The sequence below is a fragment of the Lytechinus variegatus genome, chromosome 5 (genome assembly GCF_018143015.1).
Source record: "Lytechinus variegatus isolate NC3 chromosome 5, Lvar_3.0, whole genome shotgun sequence".
Lineage (NCBI taxonomy): Eukaryota > Metazoa > Echinodermata > Echinoidea > Temnopleuroida > Toxopneustidae > Lytechinus > Lytechinus variegatus.
This window is the reverse complement of record NC_054744.1, coordinates 32541507-32561056: the sequence shown is the minus strand read 5'-3', so window position 1 is coordinate 32561056 and position 19550 is coordinate 32541507. Positions and strand designations below refer to the sequence as shown.

The following is a 19550-nucleotide window of genomic DNA, read 5'->3' as shown; positions in this document are numbered from 1 at the left end:
AGAGAGACGGCTCCTTTTCATTTTAATTTATGAAACACCAAAAGCTTCGCGCGGGAGGGGGAAACTCCCCCTCCCTGCACCCACCCCCTAGGGAGCGCGCTTCGCGCGCTCTTTAAGTGTTGGCACGCTTCGCGTGCATTTACCGCCCCCTCCAAAATGAAATCCTGGCTACGCGGTTGGGCCTATGTGGGGCAAAAGTTCTTTAAAAACACCCTTTTATCAGTGCAACAATCTATTTTTGTAAAGGTCTTTAGTAATATTTCGAAAATAGTATTAGTATACCCATTTTCCTTTCTTTTTCCCCTTAAGGACGTTCAGCAATCGAAATGAAATCCATGTCATTTCCACCAAATATTGCACGTGGGGGCTTCAGCCCACACTTTTTTCCAAAACCGTGTACAAAAACGTAAAAATGATCATTTGATTGTGATTTTTAGCATGGTCACCCCCCCCCACTTTGAAAACCGTTCCGCAGCCCCTGAATTACTATGATATAAAATAACATTTCTAATTATTTACATATAATTCCAAGTCATACTTCATTATTTTTAAATTATAATAGTTTGACATTCCATTATTTATAAATAATGATTATTTATTTTTTCATTATTTGTAAATAATGATTATTTGTAAATAATGATTATTTGTTTTCATTATTTATAAATAATATTTATTGGTTTTTCATTATCTATAAATAATGATTATTTGTTTTCCATTATTTATGAATAATGATGATTTGTTTTCTATTATTTATAAATAATGATTATTTGTTTATCATTAATTGTAAATAATGATTATTTGTAATCGCTAGAGGGTATTCATTTGTCTCGCAATCTACTATGGTCAACAAGGAAATTCGTGATCACTCTCGCAAAAAGTGTTCACTGGCTTTCTAGGAAATTCGTGATCACTCTCGCAAAAAGTGTTCACTAGCTTACAAGTTCACGAGCTTTCGAGTGCCGCTGCAACTCTTTATCAACTCTTTATCACTTGATAAAGAGTTGCAGCGGCACTCGAAAGCTCGTGAACTTGTAAGCTAGTGAACACTTTTTGCGAGAGTGATCACGAATTTCCTAGAAAGCCAGTGAACACTTTTTGCGAGAGTGATCACGAATTTCCTTGTTGACCATAGTAGATTGCGAGACAAATGAATACCCTCTAGCGATTATTTCAATCCGCAATAATGAACCTATTTAGTATTAATGATTATTTGTTTTTCATTATTTGTAAATAATGATTACTTGTTTTTCATTATTTATAAATAATGACACTACATATACTTCATTATTTATAAATAATTGCAATTCGTTTCTCGATTATTTATAAATAAGTTTGTCAAGTTTTCTATTATTTGTAAATGATAATTAGTTATCAACAAGGCCAGTGCACATTTCTTTATGTATTAATAATTTGTTGAGTTTTCCATTATTTATAAATAATGACAATTCATCGTGTTTCATTATTTATAAATTACAATTTTATTTCAATATACCATTATATACACGAATAAGCCCAAGACATTTGATAAGCCTATTTTTATTGCGATCATCCCAACAGCTATTATAAAAGCGTATATCCATTGGACTATTTTGGAATCTGTCTTTCTGTCTGATGCCGATCTATTAAGATGGCGTTTCTGTTTAAATTCAATCTTTCCGTTCTAAGTTCAAAAATGCCAAAGCGTTTTTTTTCTTTGACAAACGTTCAGTTCTTTACAATTCTGTATTGTGCACGAAAGCTTAACATATGTGTAGGAAAACGTGACAATATTGTCCTTTTTATTTTCTATCATAATTGATTTTGTTTGACGTCAATAACACCATCTATTTCAAGGAAACCAGATCAGCATTGTTAATCTCTGAGGCCTAGAAAACAAAAAAGTAGAAGGATGGATTTTTTTTAAAGACTAAAAACAATTGGTATAGTTCAGGAAAGATTACGACATTTACCTTATTTATTCTATGGGTCTTCAATCTCGGAAAATTGATTATTGCTACAAGGTGAGACTAAAAATTTGAGTTCTTTCAATAACCACACAGTCACCACATTCGGTCAAATCTAGAAATCATAAACGAAACAGATCCGCCAAAGGTTTTGATAGTAATGAAGAAGAGAATAGTTGGAAATATTAACTCCATTTAACATACATGTTTAAATTTCTCACTTTAACTCTCAATATGTTGGGTCCCTACAACGCGAAGGGTCACCATTCAGTGATCGTACATTCTTTTAGTAAACTATTTCACTATCACTCGCCTAATTTCATATAATATTGATGGGATATTTATTCATTTTGAATGTAAAAGTCAATGGGTCAGATGCATAAAAAGTGGCAATTGCTGACAAGCAATCCTTCAAGCACAAGCTCTAGCTATCCAAGCAAAAGTATGCTTGAACCCTTTTTCTTGCCTTCAGAAGGCAATGCGGTTCACGCTGGTCATGCTGGTGCGAACTCGACTAACTCGAAATAGCAGGACCAAAACGTCATGGTGTTGTGTGGCAGTGCAAATGACCGCTTCTTTCATCTTAAGGCGCTGTCACACCTTGGCGTTTTAGACAGCGTATGCCCGACGTATGAGGAATATCGCGAATACGCTGGCGTACGTCGAATACGATACGGGTAAGTTTTGCATACGTTAAGAGTACGCTAAAACACGCTGGTATACTTCGTCATACGGCGAGGTCGTCGAAAAATTTTGTGCAAGCACAAAATTTTTCGACGTATGCCAGCGTATGGCTCATACGTCCCGCATACGCGGGTCATAAGTTGTAGGCAAGTTACGCGATCGTTGATACACGTTGACACACGTTACTCGTAAGTTACTCATAAGTCGATGTACGTCGAGATAATGTCCAGCGTACCCTAATACTTACTTCTAACCTATGAGTAACGTGCTTTGAACGTATGTGTAACTTAACTCCAACGTATATAGCGAACACCTTGGCGTTTTAGACAGCGTATGCCCGACGTATCAAAATTTCTCTAAAACGTCGGCATACGCTGAACTTTGATTTTTTTTCCACTCTGGGCGTATACTTAGCGTATTCATAACGAGTTGGACGTATACATAACGTATTAGTAACTTATATCGAACGCTTCGTTAACTTATAAGTAACGTATTCCAACGAATGCTTAGCGTATTGCTGGCGTACACAACTTATGCCCTACGATAGCCTAACTTACGCATAGCGCGCGGCAGCGTATCGCTGACGAACACGTGTCATAGCCTATAAAAAGGCTGCCCTCGACTATTCAAATCATAACCGCACGATGCATCACCGTATCAACACCACCGCCATGCCGAAGAAAACTCCTGTGAACCCCACCTTTGTATACCAATTCCTATAAACGTTGTCAATACGCCATTATACGGTAGCTGTAAGTTATAAACACGTTCAGTAAGTTTTGTGGTCATACGGAGCACGTCTTCATACGTCACTATACGTTGGAGTTAAGTTACATGTACGTTCAAAGCACGTTACTCATAGGTTAGAAGTAAGTTTTAGGGTACGCTGGACATTATCTCGACGTACATCGACTTATGAGTAACTTACGAGTAACGTGTGTCAACGTGTATCAACGATCGCGTAACTTGCCTACAACTTATGGCCCGCGTATGCGGGACGTATGAGCCATACGCTGGCATACGTCGAAAAATTTTGTGCTTGCACAAAATTTTTCGACGACCTCGCCGTATGACGACGTATACCAGCTTGTTTTAGCGTACTCTTAACGTATGCAAAACTTACCCGTAACGTATTCGACGTACGCCAGCGTATTCGCCAAATTCCTCATACGCCGGGCATACGCTGTCTAAAACGCCAAGGTGTGACAGCGCCTTAAGTTAGGCTATCGTAGGGCATAAGTTGTGTACGCCAGCAATACGCTAAGCATTCGTTGGAATACGTTACTTATAAGTTAACGAAGCGTTCGATATAAGTTACTAATACGTTATGTGTACGTCCAACTCGTTATGAATACGCTAAGTATACGCCCAGAGTTGAAAAAAACAACAACAAAGTTCAGCGTATGCCGACGTTTTAGAGAAATTTTGATACGTCGGGCATACGCTGTCTAAAACGCCAAGGTGTGACAGCGCCTTAACATCTTTTCCTCAGACGTGGTGTCAAACTTGTTTCTTTTTTTATAAATGTATGTATTTGGTATTCGGTTTGCTTTTAATAGAAAGAAAACATGTACCAGGCTATCATAATGGTATAAATCTTCGGGTTCTCTCTCAGGTGCATACATGATTAAATAACGCAAACGTCCTGATCAAGCAAACGCTCAAGCCGCTCTGACGGAGCTTGAAAAAAAAAACAACAAAAAACAAGTGCTTTAACGCACAAGCGAAGTGCTCGCTTTTTACGGAAATGCTTCAATAGCTTTAATCATCAAGGAAATGATGGCAGCCAGGTTAGCGATTGCTTGAACTTACTAGCAAAGCATTTGCTCGGTCATTTTTGTATCGCCTGCGTGGCAGAGCGAGACAATAGGCGCTGCTTTTCCGGCGGCGGCGTCGTCAACATTGAAACCATATCAGTTGAAGTTTTTGAAATGTCATCATAACTTTGAAAGTATATGGTCCTAGTTTATGAAACTTGGACATAAGGGTCATCAAGTATTACTGAACATTCTGCCGAGTGTTAGGTCACATGACCAAGGTCAAAGGTCATTTAGGGTAAAAACAACTTTGATAATGTTGAGGGTATTTGTTGAAATGGCATCATAACATTGAATTTTATGGATCTAGTTCATGAAGAGCTACTATGTATCCCTGAACATTTTTTGCGAGTTTCAGGTCACATGACCAAGGTCAAAGTTAATATATGGTCAATGAACTTTGGCCGTGTTGGGGGGATTTGTTAAATTGGCATTATCTTAGAAAGTTTATGGATCTACACATGTAGTTCATGAAAAATAGACATAAGAGTAATCAAGTATGAATGTTTGTTTTGCGCATGGTCAGTGGCCATGTTGGGTCAGTGGACATAGTATTTTATTATCATATGAGTGTTTTGTTTTGTGAATGATTATTTAATAGCTTTTTTTTTCAAATTCAGCACTGCTGCTATGATCGAATCGCGTATGCAGGCGAGACTGCCAGAGGCGTTCCACTTGATATGCATACGCGGAGCGTTGTGGCCAAGTGGATTAGTCTTCTGACTTTGAAACAGAGGGTCGTCCAAACGATGGCGCAATTTCCTTCAGCGAGAAATTCATCCACATTGTGCTTCATTCAACCCAGGTGAGGAATATTGGTACCTGGCAGGAATTTATTCCTTGAAAGTTGAAACGCGTGTGCGCTGTAATCTTAGTAATTACGGCTGCCAAGCTACAGCTGGGGTAATAATATCCAAGTCCTTTCGAAGCGCATAGAGACATTATTCATAACGTGATATGCGCTATACAAGAACTGCATAATATCATCATTATCATTATTATTATTATTATTATTACGCAATCAAGCGAAGCCCAAGCAAAAGCCTATCATAAGCAATTGACCAATTGCTATGGAGATCTTCTCATTGGCATTGTGACGACCAAGATTTGTAATGTCGTACATCTTTCCCAATGAGTCGCCCACCAGAGGTGAAGGCGAGACTAATACCTTGGTCACATTTGCTCTACGGCGGCCGTACAGCGAGTCGAAAACAGACATTTCAACATTTTTTGTACCAGCTGTATATAGGTGGTTTTAATTAAAATAATAAAACGGCTGTTTTCGACTCGCCGTACGGTCGCCGCGCCGTAGAGCAAATGTGACCAAGGTATTAGGGATCCAAATGTCGTCCGTCCGTCCGTGACTCCGTTACAAACGGCATGACACATAACTCAGCCACCGAAAACCACTTTTCAACCAAACTTGGATGGTAAATATAATGGAAGCTTAAAAGTGCCACCGAGATGTTGAGATAATTATCTTGGGAAGTCGACATCATGATAGCAAAAGATCAGATGACGAGATCCCGGATCTCATCATGTCCACATCTTTCAGAAGACATGATCAGATAACAAGATCCCGGATCTCATCATGTCGACATCTTTTAGAAGAGATGATCAGATGACAAGATCCTGGATCTCATCATGTCGACATCTTTTAGAAGAGATGATCAGATGACAAGATCCCGGAGCTCGTCATGTCGACATCTTGTAGAAGAGATTCTCAAATGACAAGATCCCGGATCTTGTCATGTCGACATCTTTTAGAAGAGATGATCAGATGACAAGATCCTGGATCTCGTCATGTCAACATCTTTTAGAAGAGATGATCAGATGACAAGATCCTGGATCTCATCATGTCGACATCTTTTAGAAGAGATGATCAGATGACAAGATCCCGGAGCTCGTCATGTCGACATCTTGTAGAAGAGATTCTCAAATGACAAGATCCCGGATCTTGTCATGTCGACATCTTTTAGAAGAGATGATCAGATGACAAGATCCTGGATCTCGTCATGTCGACATCTTTTAGAAGAGATGATCAGATGACAAGATCCCAGATCTCGTCATGTCGACATCCTTTAGAAGAGATGATTAGATGACAAGATCTTCGATCCATGATCATGACATTTGATCATCTCTTCCACTGGATGTAGACATGACTTTTCAACCAATCTTGGGGTTTTGATGTACTTAGTCGACCTACATGTCATGCTGCAGTCGGAGGTCACATGGTAAGGTCAAAGGCCATTTGAGGTCAATATTATGACATATCTCTTCAATCTTAAGTGACTTTGAACCAAGCTTGATGGGTTGTAGGTGTACCTAGGAGACCTGCATATTGTTGTATTCGGAGGTCACATGGTAAGGTAAAACCTCATTTTGAGGTAAACATTAGAGTTTACATGCAAGACTCTTATGACAAATGTTATTCCATCCCAGTTATTTCACAATGAAGTTTTAATACATTTTTTTTGCGTGCCCTTGCAAATCACGATATTTTGGTTATTTTCATAAGTGGGCGAGACACAAAATCGCTTATGCCTTGTTAAAAAAGATATATACTCCCAAATGTCTTCGTTGTCCATTCTAAGTATAGTACAAAGTCTTTGTAGTTGTACATATTTTACGAAATCCCCAATACATACCCCAACATGAAAAAAAAGTTTCTATGGAAAGATTTGACTAAAGTGAAAATTTTAGTAAAATATGTTGAAAAAGGTAATTGCAGTGATATCACAAATGTTGGTCACATTGCCCAAGGAAAATTTTTCACATCAATAGTGATCTTATACCATTCAAAGGCTCATAACTTTACTAGTTCATTATCATTTCGTTTCCTCATTCTTTTATTCATCTGTCTCTATAAGTTTTCTGTTTTCATAAAACAAAAATGGTTCCCAGAGTTTTATTATCCTTAAATACCAATGGCATCAGAGAACGAAAAATGTCAAAATACCGCTGTACCATACATTTGTTTATGAAAAATACTGAAATATGGGTTATTGATTTTCTTTTAGGCGTTAGCAGTTATGACAACAATCTAACCTTGTAATCATCTGCCAAATCTCTCTGCTTTCCACACGGACTTAACCCAGTTAATAGTGGTTCATATCAGATTTAGCCCTTATTGAGGTTGCACAGGGATATAAACTGAGTCTAGTTACCACTGAATACCGCTCGAACTTCATTTACCGGTAAGTATTATTCGTGATTATGTATTAGTTATAATTTTTTTTCTATATATTGTTCAATGGAAATGCTATTGAATAATAGCGTGAATAAAAGAGTTTATTTGGTATTTTTCTCCGCTAGAACACTAAACTCAAATAAATGTGTGTTCATTCTTTCAGAGATTTACTATCCACATGCTCTAAAAACAATAGGCCAGCCATGCCTTGGCTGCCGTTTCGTGTAGGCTATTGAATATTTAATTAGGCCACCTATTTGATTTCTGTCACATAATTATCGATCACGTTTTATCTAAAAGATGAGAAAAACTTTTGTTCCCAGTGTTTCATTTTTTACAAGTTACACACACCACTGCACGCCAAATGATGCAACGGCCTCTACGCATGCTTATTCAGATTTCTTGAGCTTTATATTATGATTTGTCAAAATTAATAGATGGAAAAACAAAATTATTATTATTATAGATAACCTGTAAACAGTATTTGTTTACCAATTGGCAATTAGGCTGACGATAACTTCAGATATTTAAAAATGACTTATCAAATGAATATCAGAAAAAACGGCTATAGGCTGTAAATCAAACAAACAATATACTCCTTGTAAAACAGAACCAAGTCTTATTGGATTTTGTACAGAACGATCCTGAATTTTCTTGAACTGTTTGATCGGCACGCCGTACTCTTAAGAATTTGGACATGATTAGAGTTTTCGAGGAATGTAAGTTAATCCGAACTGATTTCAATCATGGATGTATAGCACTCTAGATCGATCAGAGTGGAAATAATTCATCAGGTAGGTAAGTTCGGCAAAGAACAGGGGCCCGTTGCAGAAAGAGTTGCAATCAATCGCAACTCTAAAAATCACGCGCATCTTGATTTTCAACCAATCAACAGCGCGCATTTGGGACTTGCAATCGTTTTTTTTGACTTGCGTTTCTAAACGCAACCCTTTCTGCAACGGACCCCTGGACTCGGAAAAAAATATCTGTACTGATGTGCACATTCTGGACAGATCGCAATGATCGCCGCGCTCGTTAGGTTTAGGGATTGCAATCGCTTTTATAAACGATTGGATTGCAATACTTACTTTCCCTTTCACTGATTTCATTCACTTTTTTGTAGTGAATAGCCCTATTCATCGCCTTTTAGATCACGACAGTGACCACAATGAGACTGGCAATAAGTCTTATCATAGTCGCTATCGCAGTGGTAGTCCGAGGGCAGTTGGAAGAGGTGGTTGATGAGCAGCCTGTGGTCATAGAAGCTGTACCCCCAATAGAGGAAATCACTGTAACTCCTGAAGCTGAAGTGTAAGTATTTAAAATCATCAATGGGTTATCAAAATCACGGTGTTTTTTTTTACATTATTGCTGGTTTAGAAGCAACACCAGACTGAGATGGTAAAGCGTTTTTTTTTAATAGAGTTCAGTTTTGTTCTACATTTGGTATCACGTAGCCTCTGAATGTGCATCAATATTTAATGCCCTTGATACACTTTTGTCGAGTTTGAGGCCACCTTCGACGCGGCTTTGAAGCTGCATTCACGTCTGCCATTTGGATGGTGATGCACATTATGCTGAAAGTGGACTGAAAGCGCTTTGAGATCATTTACCCCCGATATATACATAAGCCGCCCCTACGTCGCTATTCACGTGATACGATTCCTCTGATGTTTTTTTTTTGGTAAACACTTTTTGTATTAATTTAGTTACCAGTTGCATGAATGCATACATGAAGCTGGCGTGAAGGCGTCTTTAGAACACATTCAAAAGTGAACTCAGTCCGAGGCGGTGTTACGTCCGGCAGTCACAAAAAATGGAAGTGATACACATAAGTTGAGCCGCCTCCGACGCCAGCTTCAACAACTTTCAATGTATGTGTATCACCACCCTTAGGGAGCTCTGACTTTGGGGGCAACCATAATCATGGAAGTTACAATATAGTTACATGGCAGGGTTCAGGCACATCTGGGCCCCGTCTTACAAAGAGTTACGATTGATCCAGTCAATCGTAATCCTATGGAAATCTATCCGTGTCATATTTTTTCTATAGAAGATTTTCTTAATGTCTCTTGTAAACAAAGGAGAACACACGAAATTGTCAAGAAATCAATGAATTTATGGATATACATTCATATCTAGATTTTTTTTTTGAACAAACATGCTTTTTATGTTGACTTTGCTGGCTTTCCTAGTTGCGATTGATCGGATCAATCGCAACGTTTTGTAAGACGGGGCTCAGTTCTCTTCTATCTCTCAAAAAAGTGAGAGTACTATTCGTATCTTATTCTTAATATTATACGGAGGGCACGCTTTAAGATCCACTCTATTTGAGTCTCCTGGGTTTGAGTAAGGTTATTGTGCTATTCCACAAACACCTGTATGCTCAAATTGTAGCCTACCCGTATTTTGCAATGTCTGTGACTAGTTTCACTTAATCCACGCATTTTACTTTTTCAGATTACTAAAGCATACAAAAAATCACTGTTAATCACATAACCTTTTGCCAGGACTTCAAATGCCATTGCAATTATTCCGTAAAATAAAAAGGGCTTATTTAAAGCTGATTATTATTTTTTTCATGAAAAGAATTGTTTTGGGGTTCACCAGACAAAATATCTTGATGATAATACACCTATGTGACATCACGTTTTCGTCAAAACAGTTATTAAATTCGTAAAACAATGAACAGGAGATGTTGAACTGGATGTGCTGTCAATGTATTTATGAGAAATCTTTCTTTTTTGTTGGCCTTTTCTTGCGCTGGACAGCACAACAGCACCCGCAACAACAACAGCAAGCCCTGAGCAACGACGCGAAGATGAATTTGACCAGCACACTACCTACTTATTACTTATCCCAAAAGTTTTACACGTGGGGACAACAGAGACAATTTGCCTCATGGTAACCAAGTGCGAAGGCGTCTTGGAATACAAGGTGTCGTTCTTGAGACCGATTCCAAACCAGTACGAGCAGTACGAAGAGTACGATGACTACTCGAACGAGGCGAGCCAAGGAGAAAACTGTTTTAACTATAATGTAAGTTCCTAAAAAAGAAGAAAAGAAAAGAGTGAAACTGGCAGCTGATAATCATCGAAGACATTGTTAATAAGAATAAATAAGTAGATCAATGTGGAGGGGGATGATATAGGCCAAAGGAGATGACTTACAAAAGCAGGCATAACATGCCTGCCTAAAGGGGAAATTGTTCAAGATAATGTTTCGTACTCTTACAGATATAGTTCAATTTCGGTGTAAAAACTACGTCCGCATCAGATACATCATTGCCCACTCATTAGATGCAGCTCTCGCAAATATTGGTGATAGCTGTTTTCCTTTCCATCCTATATTAATTTGTTTACTATATTAATTCAATGATAAGAAAATACACATACATACTAAACTATTTCCTCTATTCTTTTAAGGTACCGCTTGGTGAGTTTGGATTTAGTCAAAAGCAAAGGGTTCGCCTTCAACTTCGACGGGTAGGATCGGAAGATGTGAATGAGGACGGATACGAAGTCACGAAGGAGAAACATGTGACAGTGCAGGCTGGTGGTCGTTTTCGGACGTACATCCAGACAGACAAACCAATTTACCAACCTGGCCAAAAGGGTAAGAAATTCATATTTTTATTCACGTGTAGCCATGGGCGGAAATCTCAGGGGGAAACACGTCCTCCTACCCAAAATAGTAGGGGGACACAAGTTCAAATGTTCCCCCTACTATTTTCGGTCTTGAAATAAAAATTGAAATAAGATATGTATTTTGGACGACATGACCTTACTTATTTATTCGGTGATAACGTTTTTTTTTATTTTTTATTTTTTTTGCTTGTCAAATTTATTTTGGTCGGAATGACCACTTAAATTTGTGGTCCCTCCTATACCTTTGGAGACAAATTTCCGCCCTTGCATGTAGCAACATTAATCAGTGGCGTCACCATTGTTCGAATGTATAAATAAACAATACATAATGTTACGTTATTCTCGTTTCAATTTTCTTTTATTTTCTCAGTTAGCTTCCGTGTACTGACACTGAACAGAGAACTGAAGACAGTCACCGAACCTGTAAGTGATTTTATTTTCTGATTTATAGATGAAGATGAGGAAAAATACATAATGAACGTTCTATCATTATCAATTGCACCTGTTCAACGTTAATCTTATGCATCACATTTATATTAACGCTCGCTTGCCATAACTCTTATTGATTTGAAGGTTCTGTATAAGAAGAATGGCATAGGAAAGCGGCAGAAGTATTATGAAAAAATGGCAAAGATAAACATGGCGTGGGGCTTAAGACCGATCATCACAAAGTACCAACTCTACGTCCAAAGATTTCATTCTGCTCGGACGTAGTGTAGCAAGGATTTCGTTTTAGACGTTGGGGTCCTATAATTATATCCTTCACAACCAGGACTCATTGCATAATACTTATAATTTGTTATTTTCAAAATCTCGAAAGTTTGATTCGGTTAGAGTGGAGAGAGGGGGAAACGGTAGAGTGCTGGTCGGCAAGTGGGACAAAGATGACCTTGAAGGAAACCAAGGCCTATTTGAATTATATCACCAACTCCCAGATGAGCTTCCTGATGGGGTCCCAAAATTGACTTACTACATCAAGGCCACACGAGGGAGCGAATCGGTAACACAGACCTTTGATGTTGAAGAGTATGGTAAGTAACCACCGTGCAAAATTTTGTAAAATCTGTGTAAAATGTTTCTGTAAAATTGCACATGCGGTAAATTCTTGACATTATATTACATAATGTAATGTAATATAAATGCAGCTGCAAATACAGGACGCAATTTTCGTTGTTTTGTATTTACCGAACATGATTGTAATCCAATATTGGTTTCTCTTTTATCACTTCCAAATAAAACCCTAATTTACGGGGGGGATCTTTGTAGTACCCCCCCCCCCGACATTTTTCGCGATTTATCCATCCGACGAGGTTTTTTACCACACTGCTCGCTGATATTTTACCTTATAGTCTCGCGCAACTTTTGAGACCAAATTTGTAATGACCGGGCACGTGGTTACGAAATTACGCAACATTATGTTAGTACATGCCAGACCGAAATTGCTCAAAAGCATACTCATGTACAAGGTGAACACAAAATCTGCTTCATTTAAAATTCCTAAATGTTTATTCTCACTTTTATTGAGAACAGTAATTTTATTTATGCTATTTTTGACTGAAATAATGTCATCGATGTGTTTTGTCGAAAAAAAAATTAAAGATGAATAAACAAAGGAATATATAAGAAAAAATACAAAAATAAATAAAGAATAAGATTTTGGTAGCGGAATTTTGTTGTTGTTCGGAATGCCACAAAGAATATTTTCACAAGAAATAGCTATCTATGAGCTTTATTCAGTGGATTAGAGCAAAAAGTATGATTTCATGAATCAATTGGCATAATTAATTCACATTAAAAATATTTACCTATATGCAATCGCGTAGATTATTTCATGTTCTACCTTCGTGCAAATTTCCGCCGCGATCGTGCGATCCGCATCTGAGGGGAAGCATTAAGCATCTTTAGGCTCACAAAATATCCCAGGTAAGTCAGGGTTAAAGAATATTATATCAAGAATCAGGTTCGTAATCATTCGCGTTTGGTCATACATCGAGGGGGAATTCCCTTGTTTTATTAAAGAGATTTCCAAATTTCGACAATAATAGTGAATAATTGACAATAATTGACATAGTCAATATTTGACAGATTCGCGTTGTATTTTGACAGGTTATAATTTTACCGAGAAAATACATACTCTCGTCACATGTTAACCAACGTTCGTATGCCAAGTTATAGGCTAGGGTATTATTGATGCAGAATAAAATAATGAAGTAAATATGGGCAATTGGGTATGGAAATGATGATGAAATTACATTGCTACAACAACAACAACAACGTTACCATGAAAGGAATTATATGAATATATAATTGTGCTCAAAGTAGATTCCCTGTTCAGCACATCAGCATTATACACCAAATTGAATGCTGAACAAATCGTCCATAGATGGAAAAAACAAGCACTTGTATTAATATTTAATGTTACTGAATAAGCTTTTACTGCATTTTATATGTAATAGGATTAGTCTTAAGCAACATTCTACCCACGTACTCCGTAACTCAAACAATATAATAAACCTAAAAACACCCAAAGCAGACTTTGCACGAAATAGCAGCCTATATCTTGCCATTCTTGATTTTAATTCATTGGCAGAACGTATTCGCACTTCACCAAATCTAAAATCATTTAAATCTGAAATTGAAAAATTCCTGGAATCTTGATTATCCTTTTTTAGCGAACTTTCTTTTTATATTATTTTGTTACAATTGTGTTTTTTTTCTGTATTGATTTTATTTCTGTTTTGTTTCATCCTCCCTCTTTGTTTTGTATATAGATTTTTTAAATACTTATTTTAGTTTGTTATGATTTGTTATTCTTTGTATTGTTTGTATATTGCACGGCCTCTCTGAAAACCAGCCATTGGCTGATCGAGGGCTTTTTACCGTGTTTAAATAAAATAAATCAAAATCAAATCAAATACAACTTGTTGAAGGGCCGTGCTTGTCAAAATATATATGACAAAGCTGCAATATTGTTGACAAATTTACATAGAGTTGCGTATCGCAGGGTAGACGAGTTGGAGTGTGTTGCCGTTGTTATAATCAGTTCTACCGTTAGTTATCATTAATTATCACCCAGTGATTTGAATCCATTTTTCTATGACAGTTCTTCCAAAGTTCGATGTCCAAATTATAACCGCTCCGTACATCCTTATAACCGATACCGAATCCATTATCAAGGTCTGTGGAGTGTAAGTATTAAATATCAATGTTAAAACATTTTTTTTTCTTTTGAGGAATTATTCCTAAGTATCCGTACTAGGCAGTGCGCTCTACAAATGTGGATAGTTCTTCGAAGACCGCCAAATGGGCTACTTGTTATTATTTCTTGAGTTTATATATTCAGTTATAAAGAAATAATAAACAGTTTCAAGGACAACATTATATCAATGACTAATAAAACCACAGACTAGCGAATGAATTAGCACTGTATAAATGATCTGTAGTTTACTATACAGCGCAACTTTCTCTTCAAATTTCATTTAAAACGGAGAAGGGGCGAAAAAGGGTAGTTCGTTTTTCCCCTAGGGAAAGAATGGACTACATGTATGCGTGACGTCAGCACGGAAAATGAACTATTTCATGGCAATCGTTTTCTTTAGTAAAACTCTTCTTTTACTTCTTGTGTACACTCTAAATTCGACAATATAGTAAGGGATATAATAAATACTATACACGGCAATTCAAAGTTTACTTGAAGCGTTATTCATTTAGGTAATTGTTTTAGTTAAACTGATTGAGTTTGATAACGCTAGTAATATAAAAGAAGGGATTCATATTGTTACCATTTTCTTCATTGTCAACCTTCAACATCTAGTATTTTGATCCCTGACAGTTACACGTATGGCCAACCCGTACTTGGCGATGTGCAAGCTAATGTCACGGCTAAACCCAGATATTACCGGTATCGAGGTTCGTCTACAATTCTCCAGCTCTCAGGGGTATGTTAAAATTGTCTACTATTAATTAGGTCTAATTGCCGTTAGGTCTCAGTTTTACTTGGTATATTGCCCACTTAGTCTGATTCTCAGTATAATTAGTCTATATAATAATGTCTATTTTGTCTACATCTTTAACGTTGTAAAATGAAATCCGGTTCATATACATGTAAATTAGTAGGGAGCTAAAGATGTATTGGTCAGTGCCCTTAGTGACAATGAACAACCAAGTAGTCTTTGTCGAAAATTGGTGAATCGAAACATCAGTCTCGTCCTGGACTCTGCATGAAAAACGAGATCTTTCGTCAGCTCCGAAACTGCTGTTCCGGGTAACCAAACTTTCCACAAAGACCTCACAGCTGTTCATTTTTATTTGACGGGCATTTTAAATACATTTAATTATACTAAATAGGTTCATTATTGCGGATTGAAATAATTGCGAGACAAATGAATACCCTCTAGCGATTACATTTAATTATGATAGACGACATGATGTTCGACCAAGTTGATATTAGAAGATATTGATAGACTAACTGGGAATTTGATAAAATGGTACATGGGCTAAATGACAATCAAGTCTAATGGTATATGTAGACAAACTTGTGTAGGAGACCATGTGGGATGAGATCAAACAAAAAGAAGTGGGAGTAGACCAATCGGCAATTGAACATTAGAGTGTACCTTTAATTCACTTTATGTTGAACGTTATAACGAATGTATTATTAGTTAAGTTTATTCAAATTAATTCAGAATTATATACATAACATAAGTCGGAAAAGGGCAAAATCGTGAGGTATTCGAATCAAAATTAAAGGACACTATTGTATACTTTAATATGAGTTGATTCTTGTTAATACTGTAATAATTTTGCCAGACTTTGAAAACATTTCGCTTAAACCCTGCTCATTGAAGAAGCAATCCTTAAACATGCAGGTCGGTCTTTTTATAGCACCGGGCTTCGAAATTTTCGTACTTCATTTTTGTTGTTGTTGCGAATGGATAATAAGGCGAGGAGTCGAAACAAAGAATTTTTTTTCTTACATTCAGATTTACAAATTTCTTGCAAACGACGTAATAAAAAATTATTATGTTTCAAATGAATGATTTTTGTACAAAACATTCCACCGCAGTCAGCCTTATAATTTGAGAGAAAAGACTATTCATTTGCGGTAAAAGGGGTGCAGTAAATATGCGTGCAGTAAATATGCGTGCTGCATCATTTCGCACCAAATCATGAAATATTATTTGCAGTTTAGAGCCTGCAAAAACAACAATAATAATTATCTTTATGTATTTCTGTTCCATTCTTAGAGTACTGATTCCAGTGGATGTGCTAAGATCAAGGTCGACCTGAAGGCATTTCAGCTTACGTCGTCTTTCATCAATCTGGATGTAGTTGCCGCCTTTACTGAAGGCGCAACAGGTAATCGATTTGTGAAATATGCATGTTATAGGTTTTATATGTTTAGTGAACAATATTCTTCGTTATAGTTTACTACCGATTATATCAACGCCAGTGCTAAAATTACGTGATAGTGTAAGGAATTTACAAACACGAACGAACCTTGGCATCGCTTACTCAGGTTTGAAACATTCGCGTCAATTGTCTGATTGTACTTCATTTGTTTTAACTGGAGCATGGAATTTTATTCATTTTTAAATAGGCATGAATTTATAATTATTGCTTACATGCTACTGAAGTCACTAATATAAAGGGAATATTCCATCATTTTACCACAATCTTCATTGCCATAATATTGCGTCATATTTTTTTTCTTAATTTCTTAATGCCGAAATGTTAGAATAATAGATTGTATCTCTTACGGTAGTAAAAGAAATTTAGACCGTTATATCTGCTAATTTATTACGTTTTTGCCATTTTGTGACATGATAAGACATCAGTTATGTTATTATTTTACGAAAAAAAATCAAAAGCAAAAAAAGATTCAGGGTATTTAATTTTCAGGTCAAGCGCTTGAATTGAAAGGTGCTCATTATCCGTCACCTGATTTTATTGGATAAATACACACAACTACACACACACACACACACAAATATCCTCACCACACCCTGTTACTCATTTATCTACTCTGTATGTACTTATTGATTAATTACTTTTTATCATTTTTTGCAGGTGAAGTCCGAACTGCAAGTTCTTCAACAAGTTTGAGCGCTGATCCATTTAAACTAGTTTTTGAATCGAGACAAAATGAATTTGGCAATCCAACGGACACAGATTACTTCAGACCCGGACTACCCTTCTTTGGAGCGGTATGTATTAGGACTGTATACAATCGTGTGTGATAGGTCTACAAAAGTGCAAATTCCATTGCACATTCTATCACACAATCAAACTTCTTTCTCCAAGCGAAGCACACCGTCGTTCAAAGAAACTATAAAAAAGTAAAATACTGTTACTGTATCTTTAACCGACAATGCCTTTTATTTGTGTAATGTAACAGAACCCCGTGACGTCAAACAACCCAAATATTCCCTAACACAGGATACATTATATAAATCAAAAGGATGGGGTGGATGGGGGTAGATTCCAGTATTTATGTTCTGCAGGACATTTTAGTCATGCTAGTGCTTCCGTCGAGAAACATCCAAGCCATTGCCCGCGATTGTATCTTTAGAGTTACATGATAAATTTTGACGCAATACGGGCTTCTCAGTGTGGGATAATGTGTCCTTACCCCCCAAATTTCTTGCAATGATAAACTATTATGGCGATTCACTTATGGCATCAGATGGATCCTGTGCTAGCTGTTCTTTTTTTTTCTTGACAGGTCAAAGTAACAAATCCTGACGGATCTCCAAGGAGCGGCGAGGCTGTCGTTATTGGATGCAGAGGCTTGTCCTCCACAGTACAGGCGTCTTCCAATGACGATGGATTCGCAGAATTCGTCTTACCCTTACAAGCAACTTTCCCGACATTCGACAGTGAAGACTCCTTGTTTTGCAATGTAAGTCACCTAATTTTATTCTCATAATAAATCACTGTGTTAATATCGATCAGGGGCTACAGGGGAATCGATCGATATCATTTTAGGAGTGGCTCAGAATGTAGATTGAAATGGAGGGTAGCTAGGTTGAGGTGAGGGAAGCAGGCCGCGCTTCCTGGGCTTGGATGGGATGTGGGGGGGGGGGGGCAGGTGGGAAGGGAGGGCTTTTTACTTCGTTTACTCATTCACTTCAATTGCGTCGCTATAAATTCTTTTGTTGTTATACCGATTTTTTTTTATCTTTCTACAGACTTAAGTATTTACTTTGTTCTTGATGACTCGAATGTTATATTCTGTATTTTTTTGTGTGTGTTACAATTGTTTTTTTGTATTATGAATAAATATTTATTTGACTCTGAACAGTGTTTTGTTAATATACTATTGTATGTATGATTTTGAACTAAATGATTTAATAGATACTATTTCAAAATTTACTCATTAAAAAATCCATCCTTTCCTGATCATATGGTAGAGTGTAGAAGAATTAAGCTTTCATCCTACAATCTTCTGTACAAGGACGTTTAGTTCAGACCTAAAGCACTATGCAAGACGAAGAGTGTGCGCCAACCTGCAACGCGCTGCGACTGCGATCCGTCATGTTGCAAAAGAGTTGTGGAGCGATTGTGCCTTTGATGAAAATAATAATAATGACATTTGTATATTGACTTAGATCAAAGCTTAAATATTGATAAAAAATTCATATCTATAACTACCCCCTCCCCCTAAATCGAATCAACAATCTTTCATTAAGCATGTAATAACCGATTTAAATACCTTCTCCCAGGTGACTGCTGAGAAATACCAAGAGCAGGAATCATCTAGCCCTGATTCCCCCGCCCTTAACAGACCAATCGATTACCTCTCACTTAGTTCTTTGTATTCCCCTACCGACAACTATCTGGTTATCGAGCCCGTAATCTACTCTGGAAAAGGTTGGAAAGCGGGTGACGTCATAAACCTCCCAGTCCACGTGACCAGTTGCTCTGATGGCCCTCAGGTTTTGGTGAGTGAGCATTTAAAATACCGTGAAATACATCTGAGATCCCAGAATAGCACCAAATATTTTGAATAAGTCTCTCTCTTATAGTAGAGCGTATACAAGCCGAACAATTGTGCAAATTATGACTAAAGCATGAAACTTTCACAAATATTAGTATATGCCGTAAGATTTATTTTAAAGATGAGAGGTAAATTTATAAATGCCATTTTCGGCAGTTGCCATGGCAACAGATTAATATCTCCAAAATAACATACATTCCCATGTAAATGGTACACTCTAAATTACAGGGATTTAAAATAAGTCCACATGGACTGTAGTTAGGGACCAAT

General features: G+C 37.1%; 1 protein-coding gene across 1 annotated transcript in view; it reads left to right on the top strand.

Annotated features, from left to right (window-relative positions):
* The first annotated feature begins 7465 nt into the window (after window positions 1-7465).
* Window positions 7466-19550, top strand: part of LOC121415940 (ovostatin-like) — a 34641-nt gene continuing 22556 nt past the window's right edge. Inside the window, 12 exon segments of the mRNA XM_041609342.1 lie at window positions 7466-7641; window positions 8758-8945; window positions 10406-10673; window positions 11060-11249; window positions 11652-11704; window positions 12102-12312; window positions 14385-14469; window positions 15114-15219; window positions 16528-16639; window positions 17351-17487; window positions 18006-18182; window positions 19006-19224. Coding sequence (XP_041465276.1) covers window positions 8803-8945; window positions 10406-10673; window positions 11060-11249; window positions 11652-11704; window positions 12102-12312; window positions 14385-14469; window positions 15114-15219; window positions 16528-16639; window positions 17351-17487; window positions 18006-18182; window positions 19006-19224 — 1701 coding nt within the window. The 5' untranslated portion in view covers window positions 7466-7641; window positions 8758-8802.